The following is a 21,121-nucleotide window of genomic DNA, read 5'->3' on the forward strand; positions in this document are numbered from 1 at the left end:
AGAGCAGCAGATATCATCACACGCTGAGCACTTAGAGTATAGTAATCTACTTTGCACGTATATCCAGATGCTCCCTCGCCCACTCCTCCGCCGTCTGCGCCTTCATCCCCTGTTGATAATTCCATGTCTCATTCACATCCCACGCAACCCCCCGTCCCTCCCCAAAGACAATCTCATACTTGAACAGTGCATTCCCGGGGTCCTTTGCCAGATCCTCCCGCGCAGCCTGCACAGTCCTAAGCCTCCTCTCAAACTGCCTCCCAGTAACCCGCTCCACCAACTCCGCCAGCTGCGCATACGACAACGTATCCCCAGCGATAAAGATGGGTTTATCGCCAAAGGCGTCCTGCTCCTCCTCATCCTCAGAATGAGAATGAGAACCAAGCACAACCTCCGCCGTAACCCGCCCAATATCCTCCGGACTCGTCACAGTAACCCGATTCCCCCAGGACCCCAGCGCCGTGACAACCCCGTTAGCGAAATCCACAACCCCAAACGACTCCTCAAATAGAAAACTCGTAAACATCCCCGTCGAAATAATCACCCATTTCGTCGTTTCCTGGGACCGGAGGAGGTCGCGCACATCAAGCTGCTCATCGAAGAGATCCTGTCCGGACCCTCGGCCGATGACGTCGTAGTCGACGCCGAATTGCCAAGGGATGTACCTCTGGACCTTTGCGGCGAGGACGGCCTGGGCGACTTTCAGCTGTGTTCCTGGTCCGGCGGTGAAGCCGGTGCAGCTTATTATTGTGTCGTAGTTTGAGAATATGGAGACGAGGGTCGGGATGGGGTCGTTTGTAATGTCCCCCGGTATTAGAGTGATGCCGTGCTCGCGGAGGAGATCGAGTTCTTTCGTTTTCTGGGGATTCGTGGAGGTGAGTGTTGTTGGGCGGAGGAGGGCGGAGATTAAGGTTGAAGTTGTGATGTTCCTGTTTGGATGTTGGGCGAGGGAGACAAGGACTTGTGTGCCTAGTTCTCCAGCGCCGAGGACAAGGATGTTTCTAGTTGTCATGTTGATCCTGGATGTAGGGCTGAATATAGGACTGAATGTATACACCGGAGTATTGACAGACTGCGTATTTATGCTTGGTGCGATGGTTGATAAGCGGATCTCCGCTCGGCGACTTTTGGAGCCTCTCGGGAGAATCCAGCTGGAGAAAATTCCGGGATGGGAGATCGTACTTGGTGGCGCTGAGTTTGTCCACTCTGCAGACAGATCAAACATGATATTCCAAATAGCTATCCAATTTCTCAGCACTCTAAATTTTATACGGAGTGTTTGTCGAATCAGTTTGCTTGAATCTGAGGTTAACTCATGCTGCTCTTCGATTGCTAAGCATCTGACTTCCCAGTCTGGCGATGACGCATCACCACTCATCACACAGTACAGCGAGTGACTGATTGGACGGATGGCGCGCCACAGGCGTCGAAGACATCAACAACACCAAGCTTGTTTGCAAACGGCATCAAAACCAGGTGCAAACTGATCTCAAAGATGTGACAAATCTTGCGTCGCGAATATTCAGTTGCCAGAGAGGACAGCATATAACCTGCCTCGTCCCACTGTCGATGGCCAGTCCATCAATCTACCCATTCATCGACCTACTTAGATCACACAGAATCAATCAAGCATCACCATGTCGCGTGTTCAATTGCGAAATCTGGACTTACCAACCACCAAGGCGAAAGTCTTCTATCGAGAAGCTGGCCCCAAGACTGCACCGGTGATCCTCCTCCTCCACGGCTTCCCATCGTCGTCGCATCAGTATCGCAATCTCATCCCAATCCTTGCGACCAAGTACCGCGTCCTCGCGCCAGACCTTCCCGGCTTTGGGTTCACCGAAGTCCCCGCCGGATTCCAGTATACATTCGACAACCTCGCGACCGTTGTCTTCGACTTTCTCGAAACTCTATCCGTCACGAGATTCTCCGTCTACATCTTCGACTATGGAGCACCGACCGGTCTCCGATTGGCTCTCCAGCGACCCGACGCCGTGCAGGCCATCATCACTCAGAATGGCAATGCATATGAGGAGGGGCTTGGCGAGTTCTGGGACCAGGTCCGCGAGCTCTGGAACAGTAACAACGACAGCAACGTGCGCTCCAAGCTAACGAAGGGCCTCCTCAGCCTCGAAGCGACGAAATGGCAGTATGAAGAAGGAACGCAGAGTTCCCGCGTTATAGCGCCCGAGTCATACACCCTTGACTATGCACTTCTTCAGCGACCGGGGAATGCGGATATCCAGATTGACCTGTTCTGGGATTACCAGACCAATCTTCTGCTGTATCCCAAGTTCCAGGAATACTTTAGGAAGTCCCAGGTGCCGGTGCTTGCGGTTTGGGGCAAGAATGATCAGATCTTCATCGCCCCGGGCGCAGAGGCTTTCAAGCGCGATTCACCCAACGCGGAGGTTCATCTCCTGGATGCGGGCCATTTTGCGGTTGAGTCTGAGACTGAGGAGATTGGCCTGCTGATTTTGGACTTTCTGGGCAAGAACGGAATTTGAGGTGCAATGAGTTTGGATGGCTACGCTGTGTTGTGACGCCGTTCTTTGCCGCAACAAGCCTATCAAGTAACACAATGTTAGCCTTTGGTAGTTGGGAATTTGAACAATAAGGAGTCTCCTGTTAGGTTATCAATATCCAAAAGTACCGTCTGTAAGCCCTTTTGGGACATCCTCCCAAACTCTCACGGGATATGTATTCGGTGCTCCGCACTCGATTCCCGCGACTACCGCGATGCCCGTGAGGAATTCCCCCAGCAGGGAGAGTGAAAATTCTTTCTCTGGCACGACTTCTCTAAATGGATGTGCTGCACAGAGACTCAGCCGTGTCCGGCACCTGATGCGGTTTTTTTAACTCGCGGGGCCTGAGCTGGGTGGCACGGCGGGGCTTTCATGGTTGGTTGCCTTGATCATCACAGACACTGGATTGAGGATCTCATCCCACTCGCTTACGTGGATACGAAATGTGGCGACAGGGATTAAATGGGTCAAAGTGAAGCTATTCGCACAGGACCAAACGGGTAACACTCCATACCAGGGCAGTGGTTGAAGGAGAGATGGGAGTCATGTGACTGCGCTAAGATCCACCAGAATCGCCCAGAACCAGGAAATCGTCCAGGGTTCGCCTGCGCTAGGCCAAGTACAACGTTGTTGGGCGCCAATCTCGGGACATTGTTGCCGCCTTTGGGGCCATTGGATCCAGCTGGTTTTGCCTCCTTCGGCGTGGTTCTAGAATGACAGGGACTGCCCTGGGCGTTGATAAGATCAGAGACGGAGAGAGTTCCATTGGGAGATGCGGGGGGATTACCCATACCCTTCTCTTCATTGCTCTTCGTCGCTCTTCGTCGCTCGTCGTCGCTTTGCATCGCTTTGCATCGCTTTGCATCGCCCTGTCCATGGACGATTGAGCTCTTGTTGAGCTACAGGGCTGCAGATGGCGCCATATCCTGGGGCGCTGTCGTGATTTAAAGGTCAGATGAGTTCAACGAGAGGAGGATCCCGGAGAAGCAAAAATATTGCGCTTTTTTGACAGCTTTGGCCAGGTCTCTCGTCGCTGGGTGCAAGCGGCTTGGCTGAGGTAACTGGTGGGGGTGGACCACAACTTGAGAGGACCAGGTCCAAGGTCGAAAAAGCATCAGTCCCATAGGAACAACCAATGTTAGGTACTCAGGACAACAATATTTATAGCAATGATCTCATCACTGGAGATCACCTTCGAGGACGCGAGAAGTTGATACAGCGCTTTTGGAGGAGATGGCGTCGATGGAGGCTGTGATTCGGTATCGAAGCACCAGAGCCTAAGGCCGCTAATGCCGTGGCCTGGAGCTAGTCAAGAACCGGTTAGATACTGAGAGAATGGAAAAAGAAAGAAAAGAAAAAAAATACATGTGAACCCCCACTGGTGATAACAACGAGGGAGGTGTTATCGGCGGTCTCCTCTGGAATGCAGCCGGCTTTTGCTTCTCTCTCCTCTCAAACCCACCTTCGTCCCTCGTTGCTTCTTCCGAGCGGCTTCTTTTTTTCCTGTTGACTGACTGACTGTGAGGCTGCCAATGACCTCCTCCATCCCACATCCCAGCCGTTCCCTTGTTGACCATAAAAACCAGCTTCCTCGCCGTTTGTCGTGCACCTCCGCTTCTTCCCCTGTTAATCGCGAGCGACTCCAGCTTCGCTTTCGACCTTGATATTCGAACATGGCTGTCATTGACATCACGAAGGATCTCTCGGCTCTTTTTACCCAACAGGTCCGTACCACGCCCGATGCCCTTGCCTTGGAGGACGACAAGACCACATACACATATGCGGAGCTCGACAAGGAAGTTGAGACGTTATCAAAGCGTCTGCGTAGCTATGGCGTGAGCCGAGATAGCTTGGTCGGTGTGTTGCTCCCGCGCAGTGCTCACTATGTGATCGCCTGTCTGGCTGCCCTGCGTGCGGGGGGTGCCTTTCTCGTCCTGGAGCTGGCGTACCCGCCAGATTTGCTGGCCGACGTGCTTGAAGATGCCACCCCAGCAGTTGTCGTGACACACCGAGCCGAGACAGGCAAAATCAAGTGCGGCGTACCCGTGATCACCCTCGACAGAGACGCCACTGAGACCAATGGCCACACCATCGAGCCAGCGCCCTTACCGGCGGAAGACGACTTGGACCGACTGGCCTTTGTGTCATATTCTTCCGGCACCACTGGTAAGCCGAAAGGCATTGCAAACCCCCATCGCGCTCCGGTCCTATCATACAACCTCCGTTTCGGCGTCCAAGATCTTCGCCCTGGTGATAGAGTCGCCTGCAATGTGTTTTTCATCTGGGAAATTCTGCGTCCACTACTGCGTGGAGCGGCTGTGGTGGCTGTTCCCGATGATGTTAGTTATGACCCTGCTGCTCTCGTTGACCTTCTTGCTTCGAAGCACATCACAGAAACACTCATGACACCCACTCTCCTTGCGACTATTCTCTCCCGCCACCCCCACATCGGTGCGCGTCTACCAGAGTTGCGTACATTGTGGCTGAACGGTGAGGTGGTCACGACGGATTTGGCACGCCGTGCGATGAGAGCGCTTCCAAATACCCGCTTACTCAACTGTTACAGCGCCTGCGAGACGCACGAGATTGCTTGCGGCGATATTCGAGAGATGTTGGATGACGAATCCCAGTACTGCCCTGTTGGGCCCCCGTTGGACCCTAAGCACGCGTACATCGTCAATGAGCAGGGCGAAGCGGTGGAGATGGGGACTAGCGGAGAACTCTGCGTTGGCGGTGCGCTGTTAGCCAGGGGGTACATCAACCGCCCCGAGACGACTGCGAAAGCTTTTGTCCCCAATAAATTCAATCCGACGCCGGGTTCTCTCATGTACCGCACGGGAGATCAGGCGCGTATGCTCCCCTCGGGTCTTCTGGAGATTACCGGCCGCGTGGGCGCTATGATCAAGCTGCGTGGTTACTCAGTTGTCCCCGGAAAGGTTGAGAACGATATTGTGAACCACCTGGCTGTGCGACAGTGTGCTGTGGTGGCACATGGCGAGGGTCTGGAACGACAGTTGGTGGCGTACATCGTGCCTGACACAGACCATTCTGCGGAACGCCCGGTGGTGGAGATCAATGCGTCCGGCCATAGCCCGGGCGCGAGGCGGGCACTTGCACAATTCCTCGCACATTACATGATCCCCGCCCTTTGGGTATCGTTAGAGGAATTGCCAACCCATGAAGTGTCCGGAAAGATAGACCTCAAGGCCCTCCCCGCGCCTCCTACGGGAGACATCGTGAACGGTAACGGAGCCAACGGACATGTACAAAAGGCAGATCCGATTGGCATTGAAGATATTGCAACGATGTGGGCCGCCGCGCTCAAGGTTCCCAAATCCGTTCTAAAGCCAGAAGACAACTTCTTTGACTTGGGTGGTCATTCTCTGTCCATTGCAGACCTCTCTTCGAGGCTGTCGAGGAAGTTCGGATTCCGTGTACCGATTGCACGCCTGGCTGATAATTCAACCCTGACAGGGCATCTGGATACTGTTCGAGCGGTCAGGGACGGCCATGCAGCTGCTGTACAGGCCGATCTACCGGCGGTACTCCGGGCCGATGCCACGTTGGAAGAGGACATCAAGCCATCGGGCGCGAAGATATGCTCGCTCACTGACGCGGAGACGGTGCTTTTAACAGGTGTGACTGGCTTCTTGGGTGCATTCCTCCTTAAAGACTTGGTTGAGAGTACCTCTGCGCAGATCATCTGTTTGGTGCGATTTACCGAACCCGAGGACGATGACCAGCCTGGTGGTGTAGCACGCATCCGCCGGAACCTTCTTGACCTCGGGCTCTGGGATGACTCGATCATGGAGCGAGTTCATATTCTCCCCGGAAACTTGTCTCGATCGCGGTTCGGCCTTTCGCCTGAAGCTTTCCAGGAGTTAGCCACACGGGTCGATGTCATTGTCCACGCTGCAGCCACAGTCAACCTGGTATATCCGTATGCCACTCTGCGGGCTCCAAACGTGGGCGGAACCCGGGAAATCTTGCGCCTGGCGTGCCTCGGTAACGCAACGGTGCAGTACGTGTCGACGAATGGGGTATTGCCGCCATCCGGAGAGAAAGGGTGGTCCGAAGACACGATGCTGGATGTAGATGACGTGCCGACAAAGCTGCTGGATGGATATGGACAGACGAAGTGGGTAGCCGAGCAGCTGGTTTTGGAGGCCGGCCGTCGCGGTCTGCCTGTGAAAATTCACCGTGCAGGCACCATCAGTGGCCACAGTCAGACAGGCGCGGCCAATGCATGGGATTTGCTCTCCGCATTAATCGTTGAGTCCGTGAAGCTGGGAAAATACCCGGACGTGGATGGCTGGCGCGCTGAGATGACGCCAGTTGACTTCGTCAGCAAAGCTATCATCCACCTTGCGAACCAGACGCAAGCTGACCAAACAGTCTACCATCTCGGAGATCCACATCCCGTCGACACCAGCTCAGTGTTCCGGGACCTAAATACTCTCGGGTATCCCACGGAGCCACTTGCATGGGATGAGTGGGTGGTGCTGTGGACGCAGAAACGCGGCAACAAGAAGGGTGGTGATGGAGCGTTTACGGTCGACATCCTACGCAGTGGTATGCCGACAATTGAGTTCCTGCGTGGTATTGTGGTCCTAGACAACTCCATTACTCGGCCTATCCGGCGGGACGTTGAGCGACCGAGAGTCGACCGGTTCCTGCTCGAGACATACACGCGACACTGGTTCGCTCGAGGGTGGCTCAGGAAGCCACCTACTCGGCAAAGGCCTGAAAGCCCCATCCGCCGAGGTCCTCTTAGTGGAAAGGTCGCGGTCATCACGGGTGCCTCCTCAGGCATTGGCGCTGCTGTTGCGACCGCTTTGGCTAGAGAGGGTTGCCATGTCGCGCTCGGTGCGCGCCGGTTGGAGGCGCTGGAAGCTCTTCAAGCAAAGCTCTCTGGCTGTGGGGACAAGGTCGTTATACAGAAGACGGATGTTACGGATAAGGCGCAGGTTGAGAGCCTCGTGAAAACAGCGACCGATAAGCTCGGACCGGTAGATATCCTGGTCGCCTGCGCAGGCGTCATGTACTTCACCATGATGGCCAACGTGAAGATGGATGAGTGGGAGCGTACGGTCGACGTCAACTGCAAGGGTCTTCTCAACTCTCTGGCGTCTACGGTACCAGGGATGCTGTCGCGCGGGAGTGGTCACGTCGTGGCGATCTCGTCTGACGCCGGTCGCAAAGTCTTCCCTGGTCTGGGAGTCTACTCCGCGAGCAAATTCTTCGTGGAGGCCACGTTACAGTCGCTGCGTTTGGAGACGGCCGGACAGGGCTTGCGCGTGACAGCGGTGCAGCCGGGAAACACAGCGACCGATCTCCTGGGAATGTCAACGGACGCGGAGGCGATCAAGAAGTACGGAGAGCCGTCGGGAGCGAAGATCCTGCACCCGGACGACGTGGCCAACTCGATCGTCTACGCGCTGCGCCAGCCGGAACATGTCGCGATGAACGAGATCCTGATTGAGCCGCGGGACGAGCCGATCTAAGGGGTTTGGGGGGTTTTTGCTGCGTTGGGTTTGTTGCTTTGGGTTGCGTGCTTATTTACGCGTGTGAGATTCGAACATAGTAAATAGCATCATCGTCACCGTAATGCATAGAACTGTTGGATTTTCTCTCGAGTCGAGCCATCCGTAGCGTCTATCGAAGCGATGTCCGAGAGAGAGAGTGAGACAAATGCGGGAGGTCGCGTCTTTATATCGGCGCCCAATTCCCCCCCCTGTCCACGCCGGCCTATCGCCGATCAAAACCCCGCACATGGCGCAGCTGTTCAGCATCATAGGCCACCCGCAATCGTGGTCAGTGCCTATGCCGATTCCGCATGCAGGTGAGAAAGCTCGGTGTCTTGATTCAGCGATCCCCATGAACACGCGGAGGGCGAGGAGGCAGCGAAGAGCACACGATGCCGATGCCAGGACCACGAACCTTCCAGTGCCGGATCCGCACGGAGCGAGACCGCATCAACAAAATAGCGACATACATCTGCACGGCGAAGGACACTCAAACGGGGGAACCCGTGTACGTGCTGCGCGCCTCGAAGCCATGGGAGGGGATCTTCTCGCGCGCGACGATGCAGCTCGCCACTGCGCCCGACGTCCTTATCATGACGACGGAGATCGCGAGCATCGTGGTCCGGGACCCCGAGGAGGACGGGCACATCGGACGGGTTATGACGCACCGGTTCCACGACGGGGACGGGCAGCTTTTGAGTGTGACGGAGAGGCCGGACGGGCGGCGGTGGGAGCCGCGACGGTTCGCGTACCGGGGGAGGGACTATCTCTGGCTGCACGGGGAGTGGAAAGGGAGGGGACTGTTCGAGGTTGATCCGGCGAAGCTCGCTGAGGACGCTGAGTTTGCTGCTGCGATTGAGATTGTCGCTGCGGCGCGGGGGGACGGGGCGAGGAAGATGGAGGTGAAGGTCAATGCGGAGGACCAGGTCAAGAAGGGGACGGCGCTGGCTAGGTCGAATATGCCGTTCTGGGCGTATATGCTTTCGCTCTGGGACCTGGAGGTGAAGATTGGAGAAGAGATCGTGGGCGATGAGGCGTTTGTGAGGCTTGCGCTGGGGAGTGCGATGCTTGCGCAGATGGTGTCGCTAAAGGGGCCGTGAGGGCCGCCGTCCACGGTGTTTCTGGGCTCTACGGTGGTAATTCCAGTCTTCCTGGCCTTTTCTACTTGCTTCCGAAGCCGGCCGTCTCAATCAACAAGAATGATGGCGGAATCCTCAGACAAACACAATGGTGTCCTTTCCTCCCGTAAGCAACACGGGGCAAGCTCCGTCTGGTGAAGCTCTCCCCACAAGTGCAGCCTTGAAGGCCGATTAAAATGAGCTCCTCGAGCCCTGAAATCCAATTCATGGAATATCTGTCGCACATAGATAGTGCTCCTTCCGTTTGTCCGTATATAACCCCCAGCATGGGCACGGAGACAATGGAAGTATTGACGTATCCGGACCACCGACAACATGCGGATTCTGCCAATTCTCTCTCTGGCCCTCTCGTGCGTGTCGGCGACGATTCTCGAGAACGGCCAGCCGCGATTGGATCCGTATCCTGGGCAGGCGCGTCTGTTGAAGTCTGGGCTTGACGACGCGTGGAAGACGTTCGAACCGGATGCTGAGGAGATCTCGTACAAGGGGAGGTGGGACGAGCAGCATATTTCCTGTAAGTGCTCTCATCTTCGTGTTGAGCCCCGTTAATGCGTATAGGGTGGTCGTAAGTTAAGCCGCAGTGAACGTGGACTGGACTGAAGGAAAGCAGAGCACCAGGAGTCAAGTTTGCCTTCACAGGACAGAAGCTGGCACTGAGCTTCGGCGAACATACGGTGAATGGCGTCCTCGTTGCCTACCGGTTAGTCTCGCTGCAGACGACACGTCTATAAACTGACTCCCCAGACTCGGAGGGCAAGACTGGCAGTTCGCGAATGTGACGGCCAACGACGCATACCAGTTTGTCGGACCCTGGACAACAGGAGTAAACCTGACAGAAGCCACGGCGCCGAAGACCTTCGAGCTGAGAGTGACAAACTGGGCATATGGATACGTCCCCCGAGTCTATCATCACGGCCCCTGCTAACATCTAACACCGTGCAGTTGGCCGGCGTTTCCGTCGCCCATAATGCATCGATACACAAGATAGACCCGTTCCCGAAGATGGTCGAAGTCATTGGTGACTCGTGCGTTCTCTAAGCCGGTTCCTCTAAGAGGTCTGCTAACCCGGACAGCCTGAGCTCTGGCGATTTCGCAACATACGAGGGCCTCTCCTCCTGGGCGTACCTGTTCGCTGCTGGATTGGGCAACGTCGAGTACCATCTGACGGTTCGTTCCCCCCGTTCTCTCTCGAGGCAAAGCTTGACAGTTTACACGGGCCAGGCCTACCCCGGCGTCTGCCTCCACGACCAGAACTGCTGGGGAAATCCAAGGGGGCAGTCATACCAATGGTACCGCACAAGCGACACCTCCCCGAGAGCCGCAGAAATCTACGGCGAAGACCCCCCAAAATGGGACTTTGAAGCCCAGCAACCGGCCGACCTGGTGGTCATCAACCTGGGCACGAACGACAACAACATCGCCAACAACGTCTCGGCTGCTGATTACTACAACGACTACATCGAGCTCGTCGGGAATATCCACGAGATCTGGCCCGAAGCGCAGATCGTCCTGATGGTACCCTCCCCATCTATCCTCCTAACATTCGGGATTACTGACAGGGTAGTCCCTCTGGGGCGGCTTCTCGGCCTCGGGCATTACCTACGCGCAGGGCCCGCTGTTCGTCGAGGAAATCAGGGACGTCTACGAGTACTTCCAGGCACAAGGGGACTTTGTGCACTACTTCGACACGACGGGGATCCTGCAGCACAACGATATTGCGCCGCAGTGGCACCCGACAGACGTCGGGCACGTCAAGGCTGCCGCGCACTTCATGCAGTGGGTGAAGATCAAGTTTGGGTGGGAGATGGAGGCCACGGGGCCGATGGTGCACAGCGGGACGTTGTACTGGAATGACCAGGATATCTATTAGCTAGCCTCTTGCCTCACCTAGATGCATACTGCATTAGACGCTGGCAGCAGCAGCAACAGCAGCAGCAGCAGCACTACCGCCAGAAAGCCTTTGCGATGGAATTGATAAAGTCAATTCCCTCCTTCCGCCACGTATCCGGCTCCATGTAGCTGGTCACATTGGCATCAAAGACCAGATCCACCGGCTGGTCAACCGCATACCCCTCCCAGTAGACATCAGAGTTCTCCCCAATCCCGGAGTTCGGGTCCAAATCGTGGATAAACGACGCCCACATGCTCGCCATCAGCACGCTCAAGTCGGCATACCTCGGGGGCATCCCCGCAAACGGCTTCCCGTAGTGATACCCCTGCCCGGCGATGTTATTGAACACAAAGGCGACCTCGGAGAAGTGCCCCGCGCCACTAAGGTAGTCGTTTTCCGCCGTGCGCATGTTGAACCGGTAGCAGTAGGCGGGGGTCCCGGACTCCGCCCACGCCTCGCACTGGCGCCGGCGGTTGGCGTGCATCGAGTAGTCGCCTGCGTAGGCGGAGGTGCGGCGCCACTGGTAGCCGTTCTCGGGGATTCGCTGCGAGCCCAGGAAGGCCGGGATGCCCTGGGATGGGTCGTCGGGGTAGAGGACGAGGATTTCCTCTGCGATGGGGGGTGGGACTTTGAAGCCACTCGCTCCGGCTGACTCTGTTAGACGGACTTGCACTCACTCGCAAGACACGCGGATGGATCACACTGAAAGGAGAGAGAGCCTTACATGTGAGATATCTATACCACTGCTCGGTGGTGTTGATGCCCCTGGGCCCAAAGCTCGTCCCCTCGTCCGTATTCGTACCCGCGATGATGGGCACCTTGACGAAGTCCAGGTTCTTAAGCTGCACGCTCCCCAACTCTCGGATGATATCACCGTCGACAGCCGGCCAGAAGCTGTACGCCGGGTTCCCCCAGGTACCATTAAAGACGGCATTCAGCTTCTGGAACGGCACCTCCCGCAGACACTGCAGCGTATCCCGCGCAGAACTGCACCCAACCCGCGCCACAATCTCATCATACATCCCCTGGTAGCCCGTCGTATTCATCGGCGCGGCATTAATCGACCCGCCCGACTCCATGATCGCGCCGCGGAAGAGCCCGTCATCTCGACCGCCGTACGCAATCAAGTGCGAGCCCACGGACATCCCCCCCGCCGACTCCCCGAAGATCGTGACCTTGTCCGGATCCCCTCCAAAGGCAGCGATGTTCTCCTGGATCCATTGCAGCGCGAGGCGCTGGTCGCGTAATCCCAGATTCGTGTTTCCGCTCGCACTCACCTCCTTCGAGCCCAGGTATCCCCAGGCCGAGAGCCGGTAGTTCAGCGTCACCCCGATGAACGGTTTGCCTATGCTGTCAGCCCCCCTCGTAGACACTATCAAATCTCAGCCGACATACCGATTCGATGCGCATTGGCCACAATCGCAGACATGTTATACCGCTCGTCCGCGCCCGAGCCCATCACGAACCCGCCCCCATGAATCCACACGCCAACAGGGAGGAGGCTCGAGTCCGCAGCCACCGACGCATCACGGATAACATTCAGCGTCAGGCACTCCTCTGACACCGGGTACCAGATCGAGTCCGTCTACACACACACACAAGCACAGAGGTTAGACGTTAGACTTTCCCACAGCACAGGGCAGACAATAGCATAGCATCGTATAGAAATGCAGAAGACGGAAGACGGAAGACGGAAGACGCACCCCATACCCCACACAACTATCCGAATACGCCTTTGCGTCGCGCGCGCCCTCCCACGAGGAATTCAGCGGCTGCGGGACCGTGAACCGGAGATTGCCGACGGGCTGCTGCGCGTAGGGGATGCCGAGGAAGAACTCCTGGTTGTAGTGTGCGTTCGTGACGCCGACGTATGTCCCGTTGCGGACGTGGGCCGTTGGTCCCGGTCCTGAGACTCCTGGCGAGCTCGTACTGCCCGCCGGCAGGGCATGTCCGATACCACCAAGGGTGGAGGAGAGGGCGATAAGAAGTGTGGGCTTCATGTCGATGTTCTGGGGGAGAATCTATCTGCGCCACTCGTCAAATCCTTGAGAGGACCGCCCTCCCCTACTTATACTGAAAATGCAGCATCGCGCGGGGCACACGACGAACCCGTCAAACCCACAGGGCAGGGAGCACAGCTGAAGGCATGCCGGCAGTGTCCTATCTGGGGTATTCTCCGAGACGAAGAATATGGGGAACCCGGCACCAGTGCGTGATATTCTTCCCCAATTTCCGCTTCCAGCAGGGATTTTCCTCTTGGAGAGGACCATCCTCGTCGTCCACGGCGGCTGGCTGGGTTTTGCCGATGTTTTGCCGGGCGCCCTGGCCGTTTCTGATTGCCAATATGGGGGTCTGGATGCATGATGTGTCTGGGGAATAATGGAAAGTCGGGGTTGTATCCGTGGAAGACGGGGGCTAGTCCTACGGCAGTTGCATTGATTCCTTGCTCCCGAGGTCCTTCAGCCCAATACCATTACTATCGGTTCCCTAACTAACCATCGACACAATCACGCCAAAGCCCCAACACGGCTCCTCTCCCACAAGACCCGGTAACCACGAGACCCGGTACATTCCGAAAAAAACATACAGACCCCAATTACTTCTCTGTCGTGGCCCCGCTGGTGTCCTCCGCCTCAGGGGTGGCCTCTGCCTGGGGCTTGATCTCAGGAATCGAGTTATCCGCGAGTTCGTACAACTTTGGGAGAGGCTCCAGTTTCTGTCTCAGGATCCAAGTCCGGAAGTGCCAGATCGCATTCCTCATCTGGTACGTCGCATGGTGTCGCGTGGAGACCGAGAAGACCCGGTCCAATTCCTCAAGGGTGAGTTCTAAAAGACTAAAGTCAGCAGAGCTCTCTCTCTCTCTCAACAACAAACCAAAGGCTGCATCCACTGTACCTTTGGTTTCCGGCACGAAAAGCAGGACCAGCACCCATCCAACCAGACACCATCCCGCATACCAACCGAACGCCCCCTGTGGCTTGAATGCACGGAGCAACATCGGCCACGTGAAGGAGAGGATGAAATTGAAGCACCACGTCGTCGCGGTCGCCCAAGACATGCCGACCTCACGAACATGCAGTGGGAACGCCTCTGCAGAATATGTGAAGGGTACCGGGCCCTCGCCGGGCGAGTAGAACACTTCGAACAGATACATTCCCGTCGTGACCATGGCGACTCGCTTTCGACTGTTCATGATATCTTCTTCAATCCAGAAAGAGAATCCAGACCAGAAAAGACAAATCGCAAGCCAGGGGAAGGTGAACAGCAACAAGTTCCGCCTTCCCCAGGTGTCGATGGTCAGGAAAGCCGGGATGGCAAAGACCCAGTTAAGAATTCCAGTGCCCATCGACGCGAGTAGAGCTTCTTGAACGCTATACCCGGACTCCAAGAAGATGGTGGTGGAGTAATACGCGATGACGTTAACACCACAAAACTGCTGCAAGAACATGACGATCCAGCTGGCGAGTGTGGCGCGTCGGTTGCGGGGGATGGTGAAGAGTTCCAGGAACATAGTGAAGAAGTTCTTCCCCTTGTTGACTTTGCGCTCAAGTTCAACGCCGACGTACGCGTAGTACAAGTCACGGGCAGCCTGCAGGTCTGTCGGCCGCAAAGTTCGGAAAGACTTGAAAGCTCCGGCAATCTTGTTGTGCTCGATAAGCCAGCGAGGCGATTCGGGACAGAAGTAGACTTGCGCACAAACTATGATGGGTAACACGACTGTGCTGCCCAACATCAATCGCCAGCTGAGATCTTCCCCGACATTCATGAACGCAACGCCCATGATGTTACCTTTTTATCACCGCACAGTCAGAGCCGGCACTATCTTCTAAAATAGCAAGAGGAAAGAAAGCTCACCCAGCATTATTCCAAATGCGGTCCACATCTGCCACATCATGACCAGCGCACCACGGATAGGAGCTGGTGAGCATTCTGCGGCGTAGACAGGCACAGTGGACGACTTCGAACCGATGCCGAGGCCGAGAACAAACCGCGCAAGGAACAAGTTAACCCAAGAATTGGCCACACCTTCCCAGATCGAGGCCACAGCTGCAATGACGCAGGAGATAAAGATTGTTCCCCGTCGTGCAAAATACCGGTTTAGAGGTTCAGTCAGCCAGCAACCGACGATAGCGCAGGCAAGATATGGGGCCCCGACCACGAGACCGGTGATATAGTCTTGCATTTGAGGCGAGAAGCGGTCCGCTTCTATTCCGAGGAGCTGGGCCGGTTAGTAATAATAATAACTTGGAATAGGATCGAACGGGAGAGGAGGATGATAGTGGACGCACTCTAGGATAGATGACAACTGCCCCGTTATTGGCAGTCTCGTCCATTCCCTGGACGGCCGCAGCCAGCGAACACATAGCTAACAATTAGCGTTCACCCCTCCGTGCATAAGCATTTGGCGTCACTCACTCGCCATAAAGTATAGCTGCCACGGCTGCGACCATTTGTGTGTGGTCTCGCGACGGAGAGCTTCCCTTTCCTCCTCGTTCAGTTCGGGCAGAGTCTCAGCGACTGCTGGATTCTGGGAGATGAGCGCCCCCTTGCGAAAGAGGTCTATATGCTCCTCCAAAGCATACTGTCGGCAAAACCGATCTACATCCTCGAAAAGCTGCTCGCGGGGAACCCCAGCGAGCGGGTTCTCGAAGATTGCACTGAGCTTATTCTGGTCCCGACCTTCAACATCGTAGATGCCGTGCGCCGTCTTTGGCTGCTCTCTGTGCTCTGCAGCAGGTCGAACATCCTTGCTGCTATCCGAGGACTCAGTGGCGCCATCCATGTTGCTACCAGCGAAGAAAGCCAGGGAATTGAGGTGAAATGGAAGATACTCAGCACCCCAGGTGCGCGAGGCTATGGGACAAGCTGCTTTTTATCTGTCCCCCCACCCCCTGAGCGTTTGCAGCACGACACTGTTCGGCTTAGGCCGCCACTCCACCCCCGATGATGCACGCGATTGACAGAAATGCGACGTTTGGAGTCAGAACTCCTCATCCTTTCCGGGGTTGGAAAGTCACAGAGAGAGCAGCAACGCCTCCGACCCACCTCAATCTGGGGGAGAATTTTGGTGTTTTCCCGCAGTCCGCCTATCAGCATCCCCATGGAAGCATCATCTGCATGGGACCCATACCAAGAGAGAAACTGGGGCGCCCAAGAGCAGTTAAGACTGGTCAAGAGGGCTTGGAGAGGCTTATGTCGACCTCTCCCGCCCCCAATCCTGAGGGCCAGAGTCCCCTCCATCCATGAACAACGGAGAACGAGAAAAAGGCCTCATTGGATGGAGTTCATAGGGAGGACCAGGTTTTCCATCCCACATCCTTCGTCTGGCGAGGGAGCTAAATTGAAAATGGGAAGATCGTGCGCCGCCCAAGCCAGGGTCCTTTGGCTCGGAATCCCCCGGCACTGCTGTTCCATGTTTTGTGGCCGCCACACCGTCGCCTCCCCCGAAGATGCTCCCTGGTCCGGTGAGGGGAAACTGACGCCCCAGAGGCTGGCTTCCTCTGGTCAGCCCATGATGGCGCCCGCTAAAAGGTCGATCATTTCTTGTTTTCTTCAACAGAGCGCCGCTCTCAACGTCAGCGGCTGCATTTGCCGGATAAAAGTGCGCCCCAGCAAGCCCTGCCGCAGCCCGGTTCTCACGTCAGAGACAACCTGGCGGATGTGTCGTGGTCCGAATGCAGAAGAAGAGGGGAGCGGAAATTTATCCACACTCACAATCCAAGGAGGCTAGGCTCGTTGTCTCACCCCGTGCCGATCAGGCGATGGAGCTTATCTGCAGACGACTTGGTGTCTGGGGAGCCTGCCTCGTGAGACAGTGTTCGAAGGTTTGATCAGGCGCTGTTGCATGACTCGTAACTCGGAGATGCGGCAATCAGTCTTTCACTGTGACAAAAGCTGGATGAGTCCCGATCGCAATTGACGCGCCCATCCCAGAAATCAGAGAGCTGGTTGTATCTTTTCCTTTCAGATGCGTGATGATCCAAGATTGCGCCAGAGGGGACGTGCGAAAGACTCAAGGAGCCGACACGCGAGATGCTGACCCTCGATATCTCACGGGGGGCTCTAAAACGAGGCGGAGCTATCCGAAAGTCCTTTCGTCAAACGTAGCGCTGGTCTCAAAAGGGTAAATACACAGTTTAGCGCGTCATGCCAAATTGGCCCCCGTCAGCTGTCCAGGGATCTTCGTGATGGCTTGTATTCCTTGAAGTTTGCGGAGGGAAGAAGTGCGGAGCGAAGAAATACGAACTACAGGAAAATGGAAGGTGTCACCATGCGGTTGGTGGACAGCTAGGAAGAAGCGAGCCCACAATATATTTCAAAGCCTCCTCCATACTCGATTACCAGTGGGGGGAGTCGTTGAGCGGAGACGTCCGTCTGCAGCTGACAACTTACGAATGGTCCAATGGAATCTGACAAGAATTCAAAGACCTGATCTCATAACGCATCACTCATTATATACATCGCACAAAACGAGCCTAGTACCCGCAGAAGTTGCCCGTGCGCATCTGACGCTCACCCTGCTGGGCAACCATATCGTTCTTCGCAACGCCCTGCTCATCACCAAAGGTCTTGTCGACGGCAGCGTTCAAGCCTCCACGGAGGGACTCGCCCATGCCCTGCGATGGTTAGACACGGCTCAGCTAAATGTATCGGGCTTCGAAAGGACTTGCATGGATCTCAGCAGCGGCGCCCTTGACTCCCGTACCGACGTTCTCGCCGGTACGGGCTGCGCCAGACTGGCCGGTGAAGTTCGTGCTGCCGGAGGGTGCGGTCGGGTTGTGGCCGACACCACCTGCAGTGCCACTGCCAAAGATGTTGTCTTGGTAGTCGGTCGTGGAGCCGGCTGCGGGTGCGGCGGTCTTGGATCCGCTGTGGCTAGATGACTTGGTGGTCATGTTTCCAGTTTTGCTGTCGACGCGGGGGTCGAGCTTGTTGAGCAGGCTGGAGCTGTGAGGGCCCTTTGTTTCGGATGTAGTAGTGGCTCCGGGAGCGTACTGGGCACCGGTGTCACGGTCGCTGTCGACGCTAGGATCGGCGTTGTTCATGATGTTGGAGTTATGAGGGCCAGCGTTGCCCGAGGTAGATGTGTTGTAGTTGCTGTAGCTAGACATTGTGATTGATTGACTGCTTGAATCGGAATCCTCAATAGATGAATGTCTTCGAGCGCAGTTATATCGGGCTTGACGACATGAAACTGTATAGAGTTGACGTCACACTGAACGCAGAGCTGCCCACACAACACTCCACACAAACAGCCGCCGGCCTGCTGCGATTAATTCCCATTTCACGGGATATGAGAGCTCCAAATGACATCAGCCATGTCACGTAATGAGCATCATTACACAAACTCTTGTCACGAATCGCATTGTCGACTCCGTTGGCAGCCAATTCGGTCAACTCCCCAAAGCGCCTCGTCAAGGAACCATGAACGATAGATTGGCGCAGGAGGGACGTGGGACCTGTTCTGCAGGATTCCTTGTTCATTCTAGGTCCGTCGATCTGTCGATTGTCTGCCTTCGATCCCAACTCAAGCTCGGCCTAGCTGCTGGTGGTGGTCTGTGACGAACTGTCAGTACTTGGATCAGGCATGCATGAGCCTCCATGTGCATCCAGGGGTTCAGGCCAATCATGACGCAATACCGACGTACCTTCATTAAAGTCGGATGTCTTTCCCATCCAAACACGCTTTCCGGAAGTGTTTAACACACTTTGGCATGGGTTGGGACAGAGGGCCAAATCCATCATTTGACCCGTCTTGGTCAGTCATCGTAAAGCAACCACATCAACAATATCTTTAGCCCTTCTCGTATGGACAAATAATCTCCGGAATTCCATTGTTGAACCTGAACCGGTGTCAGCTTACCAGACGCGCTCTAGCTTGCTTCGAGAAGAGCGCCGCGTGTCGCACGAAACCACGGAAAGTCTTCCAGGGATCGCTTTGGCCAGAATAATTCCTTAATTCTGGGCAGCCGACGCGATGAATCCGTGGATATGCTGTCGGAAAATGTTCTGCGCGCTTGCGTCGCGAGGATGGCGATCGAGGCCCCCCGCAAGGTCTTGCGCGATAGCATTTCTTCAGCCCTCTCTACCTTTCTAGGCAGTAGGGTGATAGTGGCACTGCACATATCCGCCAGTTCTTCGCCAGAACATTCTCAATGGCTCCTTCCTGATCGCGAGGATGCGGGGAGTGCTTCCGCCGCTTCCTGGTGTGGTGGCTAACTTTTCCGGGTAATAGTATCATAAGGAAATCTAAGGAACAAGTCTAGTTTAGGAATATAGCGAACTAATCTATCGATCCGGTTTGAGATACTCTGTATGTCGCAAGCTAGTTCGGATTCTCAGGCGTAAGCTTCGACAACTTCCTCAGTCTGGGCCCATATTTCATGAACAGAAACGGAATTGGCAGTAAGACGGTAGCAACGGCACCAATTATGGACACTGCAGGACCGACATCCAATGCGCTGATCATCGGCCTTGCGGCGAGCGGCAGCCCGGTGGCCATGATGCTCCGGAGGAACGTAACCGCTGCTGTAGCACTCGCTGCGTAGATGCCGTACATGTCGACAAGGAAGTTGAGACACTGCTGGAAGATGCAATTGAAACCGACGCCGATGAACAATGCAGCTAGACACGGTAGGATCCAATGATGCGGTGGTTTTGCAGTCCAGGCGAACCAGAATGCTCCGACCACAAAGAACACAGCGCCAAATGCCATGGGCGGGAGTCGAGCTTCTGGAACCGGCTTCCCGTTGGCGTTGCGGGCAATCTCGTTATAGCGGAACTGATTCCAGATATTGAGTCCCACGGATGATATGACCCCGATTAGGAGGGCGAGAAAGGGTAGAGTAGCCACGACGGGGTGCCAACCCCGGATTTCCAGAAAGACAATGGGAAATACCTCCAATGTGAGGTACATGACGCCGTAGACGAAGGAGGCGTATAGAGCGATGCAGGTGACAATTGGTTCGGTAAAGAGCATGAACATCGGGCGAGAGAGCTGTTTGGTCACGATAGAGTGTATATCGAGCTTCAGATGCTCATGAGGGTGATAGTACCGGGGGTCATTCGTCTCTCTGCGAAGCTTCTGTGCCTTCCGTTTCAGCAGCACCAAAGGATACACTTCAGGGAGGAAGAAGAACGCCATAGCCCAAGTCACAAACACCCAGATGGCCAGGATATAGCCGGTCCAGCGCCAATTGAGATGTGGATTCGTGACCAGCGCTGCACCGATGACAGGGCCGAGAGATGGACCGCCATTTACTGCAACGGCATACAAACTGACTGCGGTCCCTCGGGTCTCACGGCTCCAAATATCGCCAAGCGCAGCAGTAACGTTGCTAATCGGGGCAGAGCCAAAGAGCCCGGTGAAGAACCGAGTGCAGAATACTGCAGCGGCGTTTGTACTCCTGGAGGTTCCAATCGCGAAGAGTGCCTGGCAGAAGACGGCCGGAAGGATGCTGACCCTGCGTCCCCAAATCTCAGACACGGGGGCCCATATAATCGGGCCAAAGATAAAACCGACCCTGATCAAGAAAGTCAGCGGCTGGTTGAATTTATTTTGCATCCCGGATACTCACAGATACAACGAAACGTCCAGGACGCCCACCTCGCGGCTCACCCCTACGTAGTTGACGATGATGCTATCGGCAGGGGTGATAATGCTCGAACCAAGACTGCCTGCCAGAGCCAGCATCCCCAGCTGAAAGGTCACCCACCACTTATACCGTGTCGGCCAGTTCTGAGGGTTTACGGGGTCGTCGACATCCCATGTCACCATATACCCAGGGTCGAGTGCCCCCTGTTCCTTTTCATCACCAGACATCCCCTTGACGGCCTGACGCACTGACAAAACCCGTCCCATTGCCGACCGCGACGTGGTCAGAGGGAATCGGCGACGATGAAAATCCAGCCGGAAAAGCGGCACCCGCAGCTCCTCGGCCGGGAATGCGCAGTGGGGCATTCGGCCATTTCGGAGTTACAACGTAGTAAGTCCATCACGCCATTTGGATATAAGAGTGGGGGAGGAGACGGCAGGTCGAT

The 21,121-nt window shown here is 55.8% G+C and overlaps 10 protein-coding genes across 10 annotated transcripts; 5 read left to right on the top strand and 5 right to left on the bottom strand.

Annotated features, from left to right (window-relative positions):
• Positions 1-46: 46 nt before the first annotated feature.
• On the bottom strand, positions 47-1,012 carry BJX67DRAFT_375045 (aromatic alcohol reductase; the record flags this gene model as incomplete). The annotated part of the gene is made up of 1 exon (XM_071031640.1): positions 47-1,012. One exon carries the CDS (start codon positions 1,010-1,012, stop codon positions 47-49), a length of 966 nt encoding a protein of 321 aa, XP_070881803.1.
• Positions 1,013-1,508: 496 nt separating this feature from the next.
• BJX67DRAFT_289858 (alpha/beta fold hydrolase) lies at positions 1,509-2,755 on the top strand. Its single transcript, XM_071026785.1, has one exon. It carries the CDS (start codon positions 1,638-1,640, stop codon positions 2,505-2,507), a length of 870 nt encoding a protein of 289 aa, XP_070881804.1. The 5' UTR covers positions 1,509-1,637; the 3' UTR covers positions 2,508-2,755.
• A 1,443-nt stretch (positions 2,756-4,198) lies between these two features.
• Positions 4,199-8,029, top strand: BJX67DRAFT_385300 (uncharacterized protein; the record flags this gene model as incomplete). Its single annotated transcript, XM_071033830.1, has 1 exon — positions 4,199-8,029. The coding sequence occupies one exon, from the start codon at positions 4,199-4,201 to the stop codon at positions 8,027-8,029; it is 3,831 nt and encodes a 1,276-aa protein (XP_070881805.1).
• Positions 8,030-8,166: 137 nt separating this feature from the next.
• Positions 8,167-9,245, top strand: BJX67DRAFT_289817 (uncharacterized protein). Its single transcript, XM_071026783.1, has one exon. The coding sequence runs from the start codon at positions 8,443-8,445 to the stop codon at positions 9,148-9,150; it is 708 nt and encodes a 235-aa protein (XP_070881806.1). The 5' UTR covers positions 8,167-8,442; the 3' UTR covers positions 9,151-9,245.
• A 259-nt stretch (positions 9,246-9,504) lies between these two features.
• On the top strand, positions 9,505-11,059 carry BJX67DRAFT_375048 (SGNH/GDSL hydrolase family protein; the record flags this gene model as incomplete). The annotated part of the gene is made up of 8 exons (XM_071031641.1): positions 9,505-9,703; positions 9,748-9,754; positions 9,800-9,889; positions 9,934-10,081; positions 10,132-10,214; positions 10,263-10,356; positions 10,411-10,704; positions 10,754-11,059. The coding sequence occupies 8 exons, from the start codon at positions 9,505-9,507 to the stop codon at positions 11,057-11,059; spliced, it is 1,221 nt and encodes a 406-aa protein (XP_070881807.1).
• Positions 11,060-11,132: 73 nt separating this feature from the next.
• On the bottom strand, positions 11,133-13,080 carry BJX67DRAFT_385303 (Alpha/Beta hydrolase protein; the record flags this gene model as incomplete). The annotated part of the gene is made up of 4 exons (XM_071033831.1): positions 11,133-11,728; positions 11,805-12,425; positions 12,476-12,665; positions 12,784-13,080. The coding sequence occupies 4 exons, from the start codon at positions 13,078-13,080 to the stop codon at positions 11,133-11,135; spliced, it is 1,704 nt and encodes a 567-aa protein (XP_070881808.1).
• Positions 13,081-13,350: 270 nt separating this feature from the next.
• BJX67DRAFT_290228 (sugar porter family MFS transporter) lies at positions 13,351-15,954 on the bottom strand. Its single transcript, XM_071026788.1, has 5 exons — positions 15,497-15,954; positions 15,370-15,446; positions 14,936-15,299; positions 13,976-14,869; positions 13,351-13,906 (listed from the first exon to the last, which is right to left on the bottom strand). Exons 1-5 carry the CDS (start codon positions 15,861-15,863, stop codon positions 13,677-13,679), a joined length of 1,932 nt encoding a protein of 643 aa, XP_070881809.1. The 5' UTR covers positions 15,864-15,954; the 3' UTR covers positions 13,351-13,676.
• BJX67DRAFT_289961 (uncharacterized protein) lies at positions 15,911-17,183 on the top strand. The gene has a single exon (XM_071026787.1). The coding sequence runs from the start codon at positions 16,047-16,049 to the stop codon at positions 16,809-16,811; it is 765 nt and encodes a 254-aa protein (XP_070881810.1). The 5' UTR covers positions 15,911-16,046; the 3' UTR covers positions 16,812-17,183.
• A 373-nt stretch (positions 17,184-17,556) lies between these two features.
• On the bottom strand, positions 17,557-18,192 carry dprC (the record flags this gene model as incomplete). The annotated part of the gene is made up of 2 exons (XM_071033832.1): positions 17,557-17,697; positions 17,791-18,192. 2 exons carry the CDS (start codon positions 18,190-18,192, stop codon positions 17,557-17,559), a joined length of 543 nt encoding a protein of 180 aa, XP_070881811.1.
• Positions 18,193-19,406: 1,214 nt separating this feature from the next.
• BJX67DRAFT_385306 (MFS transporter) lies at positions 19,407-20,942 on the bottom strand (the record flags this gene model as incomplete). The annotated part of the gene is made up of 2 exons (XM_071033833.1): positions 19,407-20,604; positions 20,659-20,942. 2 exons carry the CDS (start codon positions 20,940-20,942, stop codon positions 19,407-19,409), a joined length of 1,482 nt encoding a protein of 493 aa, XP_070881812.1.
• Positions 20,943-21,121: the final 179 nt, after the last annotated feature.

This window comes from Aspergillus lucknowensis (assembly GCF_044049455.1).
Source record: "Aspergillus lucknowensis strain CBS 449.75 chromosome Unknown BJX67scaffold_61, whole genome shotgun sequence".
Taxonomy (NCBI): Eukaryota; Fungi; Ascomycota; class Eurotiomycetes; order Eurotiales; family Aspergillaceae; genus Aspergillus; species Aspergillus lucknowensis.

Bases quoted from the DNA above. Each gene is read 5' to 3' on its own strand.
- BJX67DRAFT_289858 (XM_071026785.1), top strand. From the start codon at position 1,638: ATGTCGCGTGTTCAATTGCGAAATCTGGACTTACCAACCACCAAGGCG.
- BJX67DRAFT_289817 (XM_071026783.1), top strand. From the start codon at position 8,443: ATGCCGATGCCAGGACCACGAACCTTCCAGTGCCGGATCCGCACGGAG.
- BJX67DRAFT_290228 (XM_071026788.1), bottom strand. From the start codon at position 15,863: ATGGATGGCGCCACTGAGTCCTCGGATAGCAGCAAGGATGTTCGACCT. The intron at 15,300-15,369 runs GTGCGTCCACTA...TAACCGGCCCAG, and splicing joins CAGTTGTCATCTATCCTAGA to CTCCTCGGAATAGAAGCGGA. The intron at 13,907-13,975 runs GTACAGTGGATG...TTAGTCTTTTAG, and splicing joins TTTCGTGCCGGAAACCAAAG to AACTCACCCTTGAGGAATTG.
- BJX67DRAFT_289961 (XM_071026787.1), top strand. From the start codon at position 16,047: ATGCGACGTTTGGAGTCAGAACTCCTCATCCTTTCCGGGGTTGGAAAG.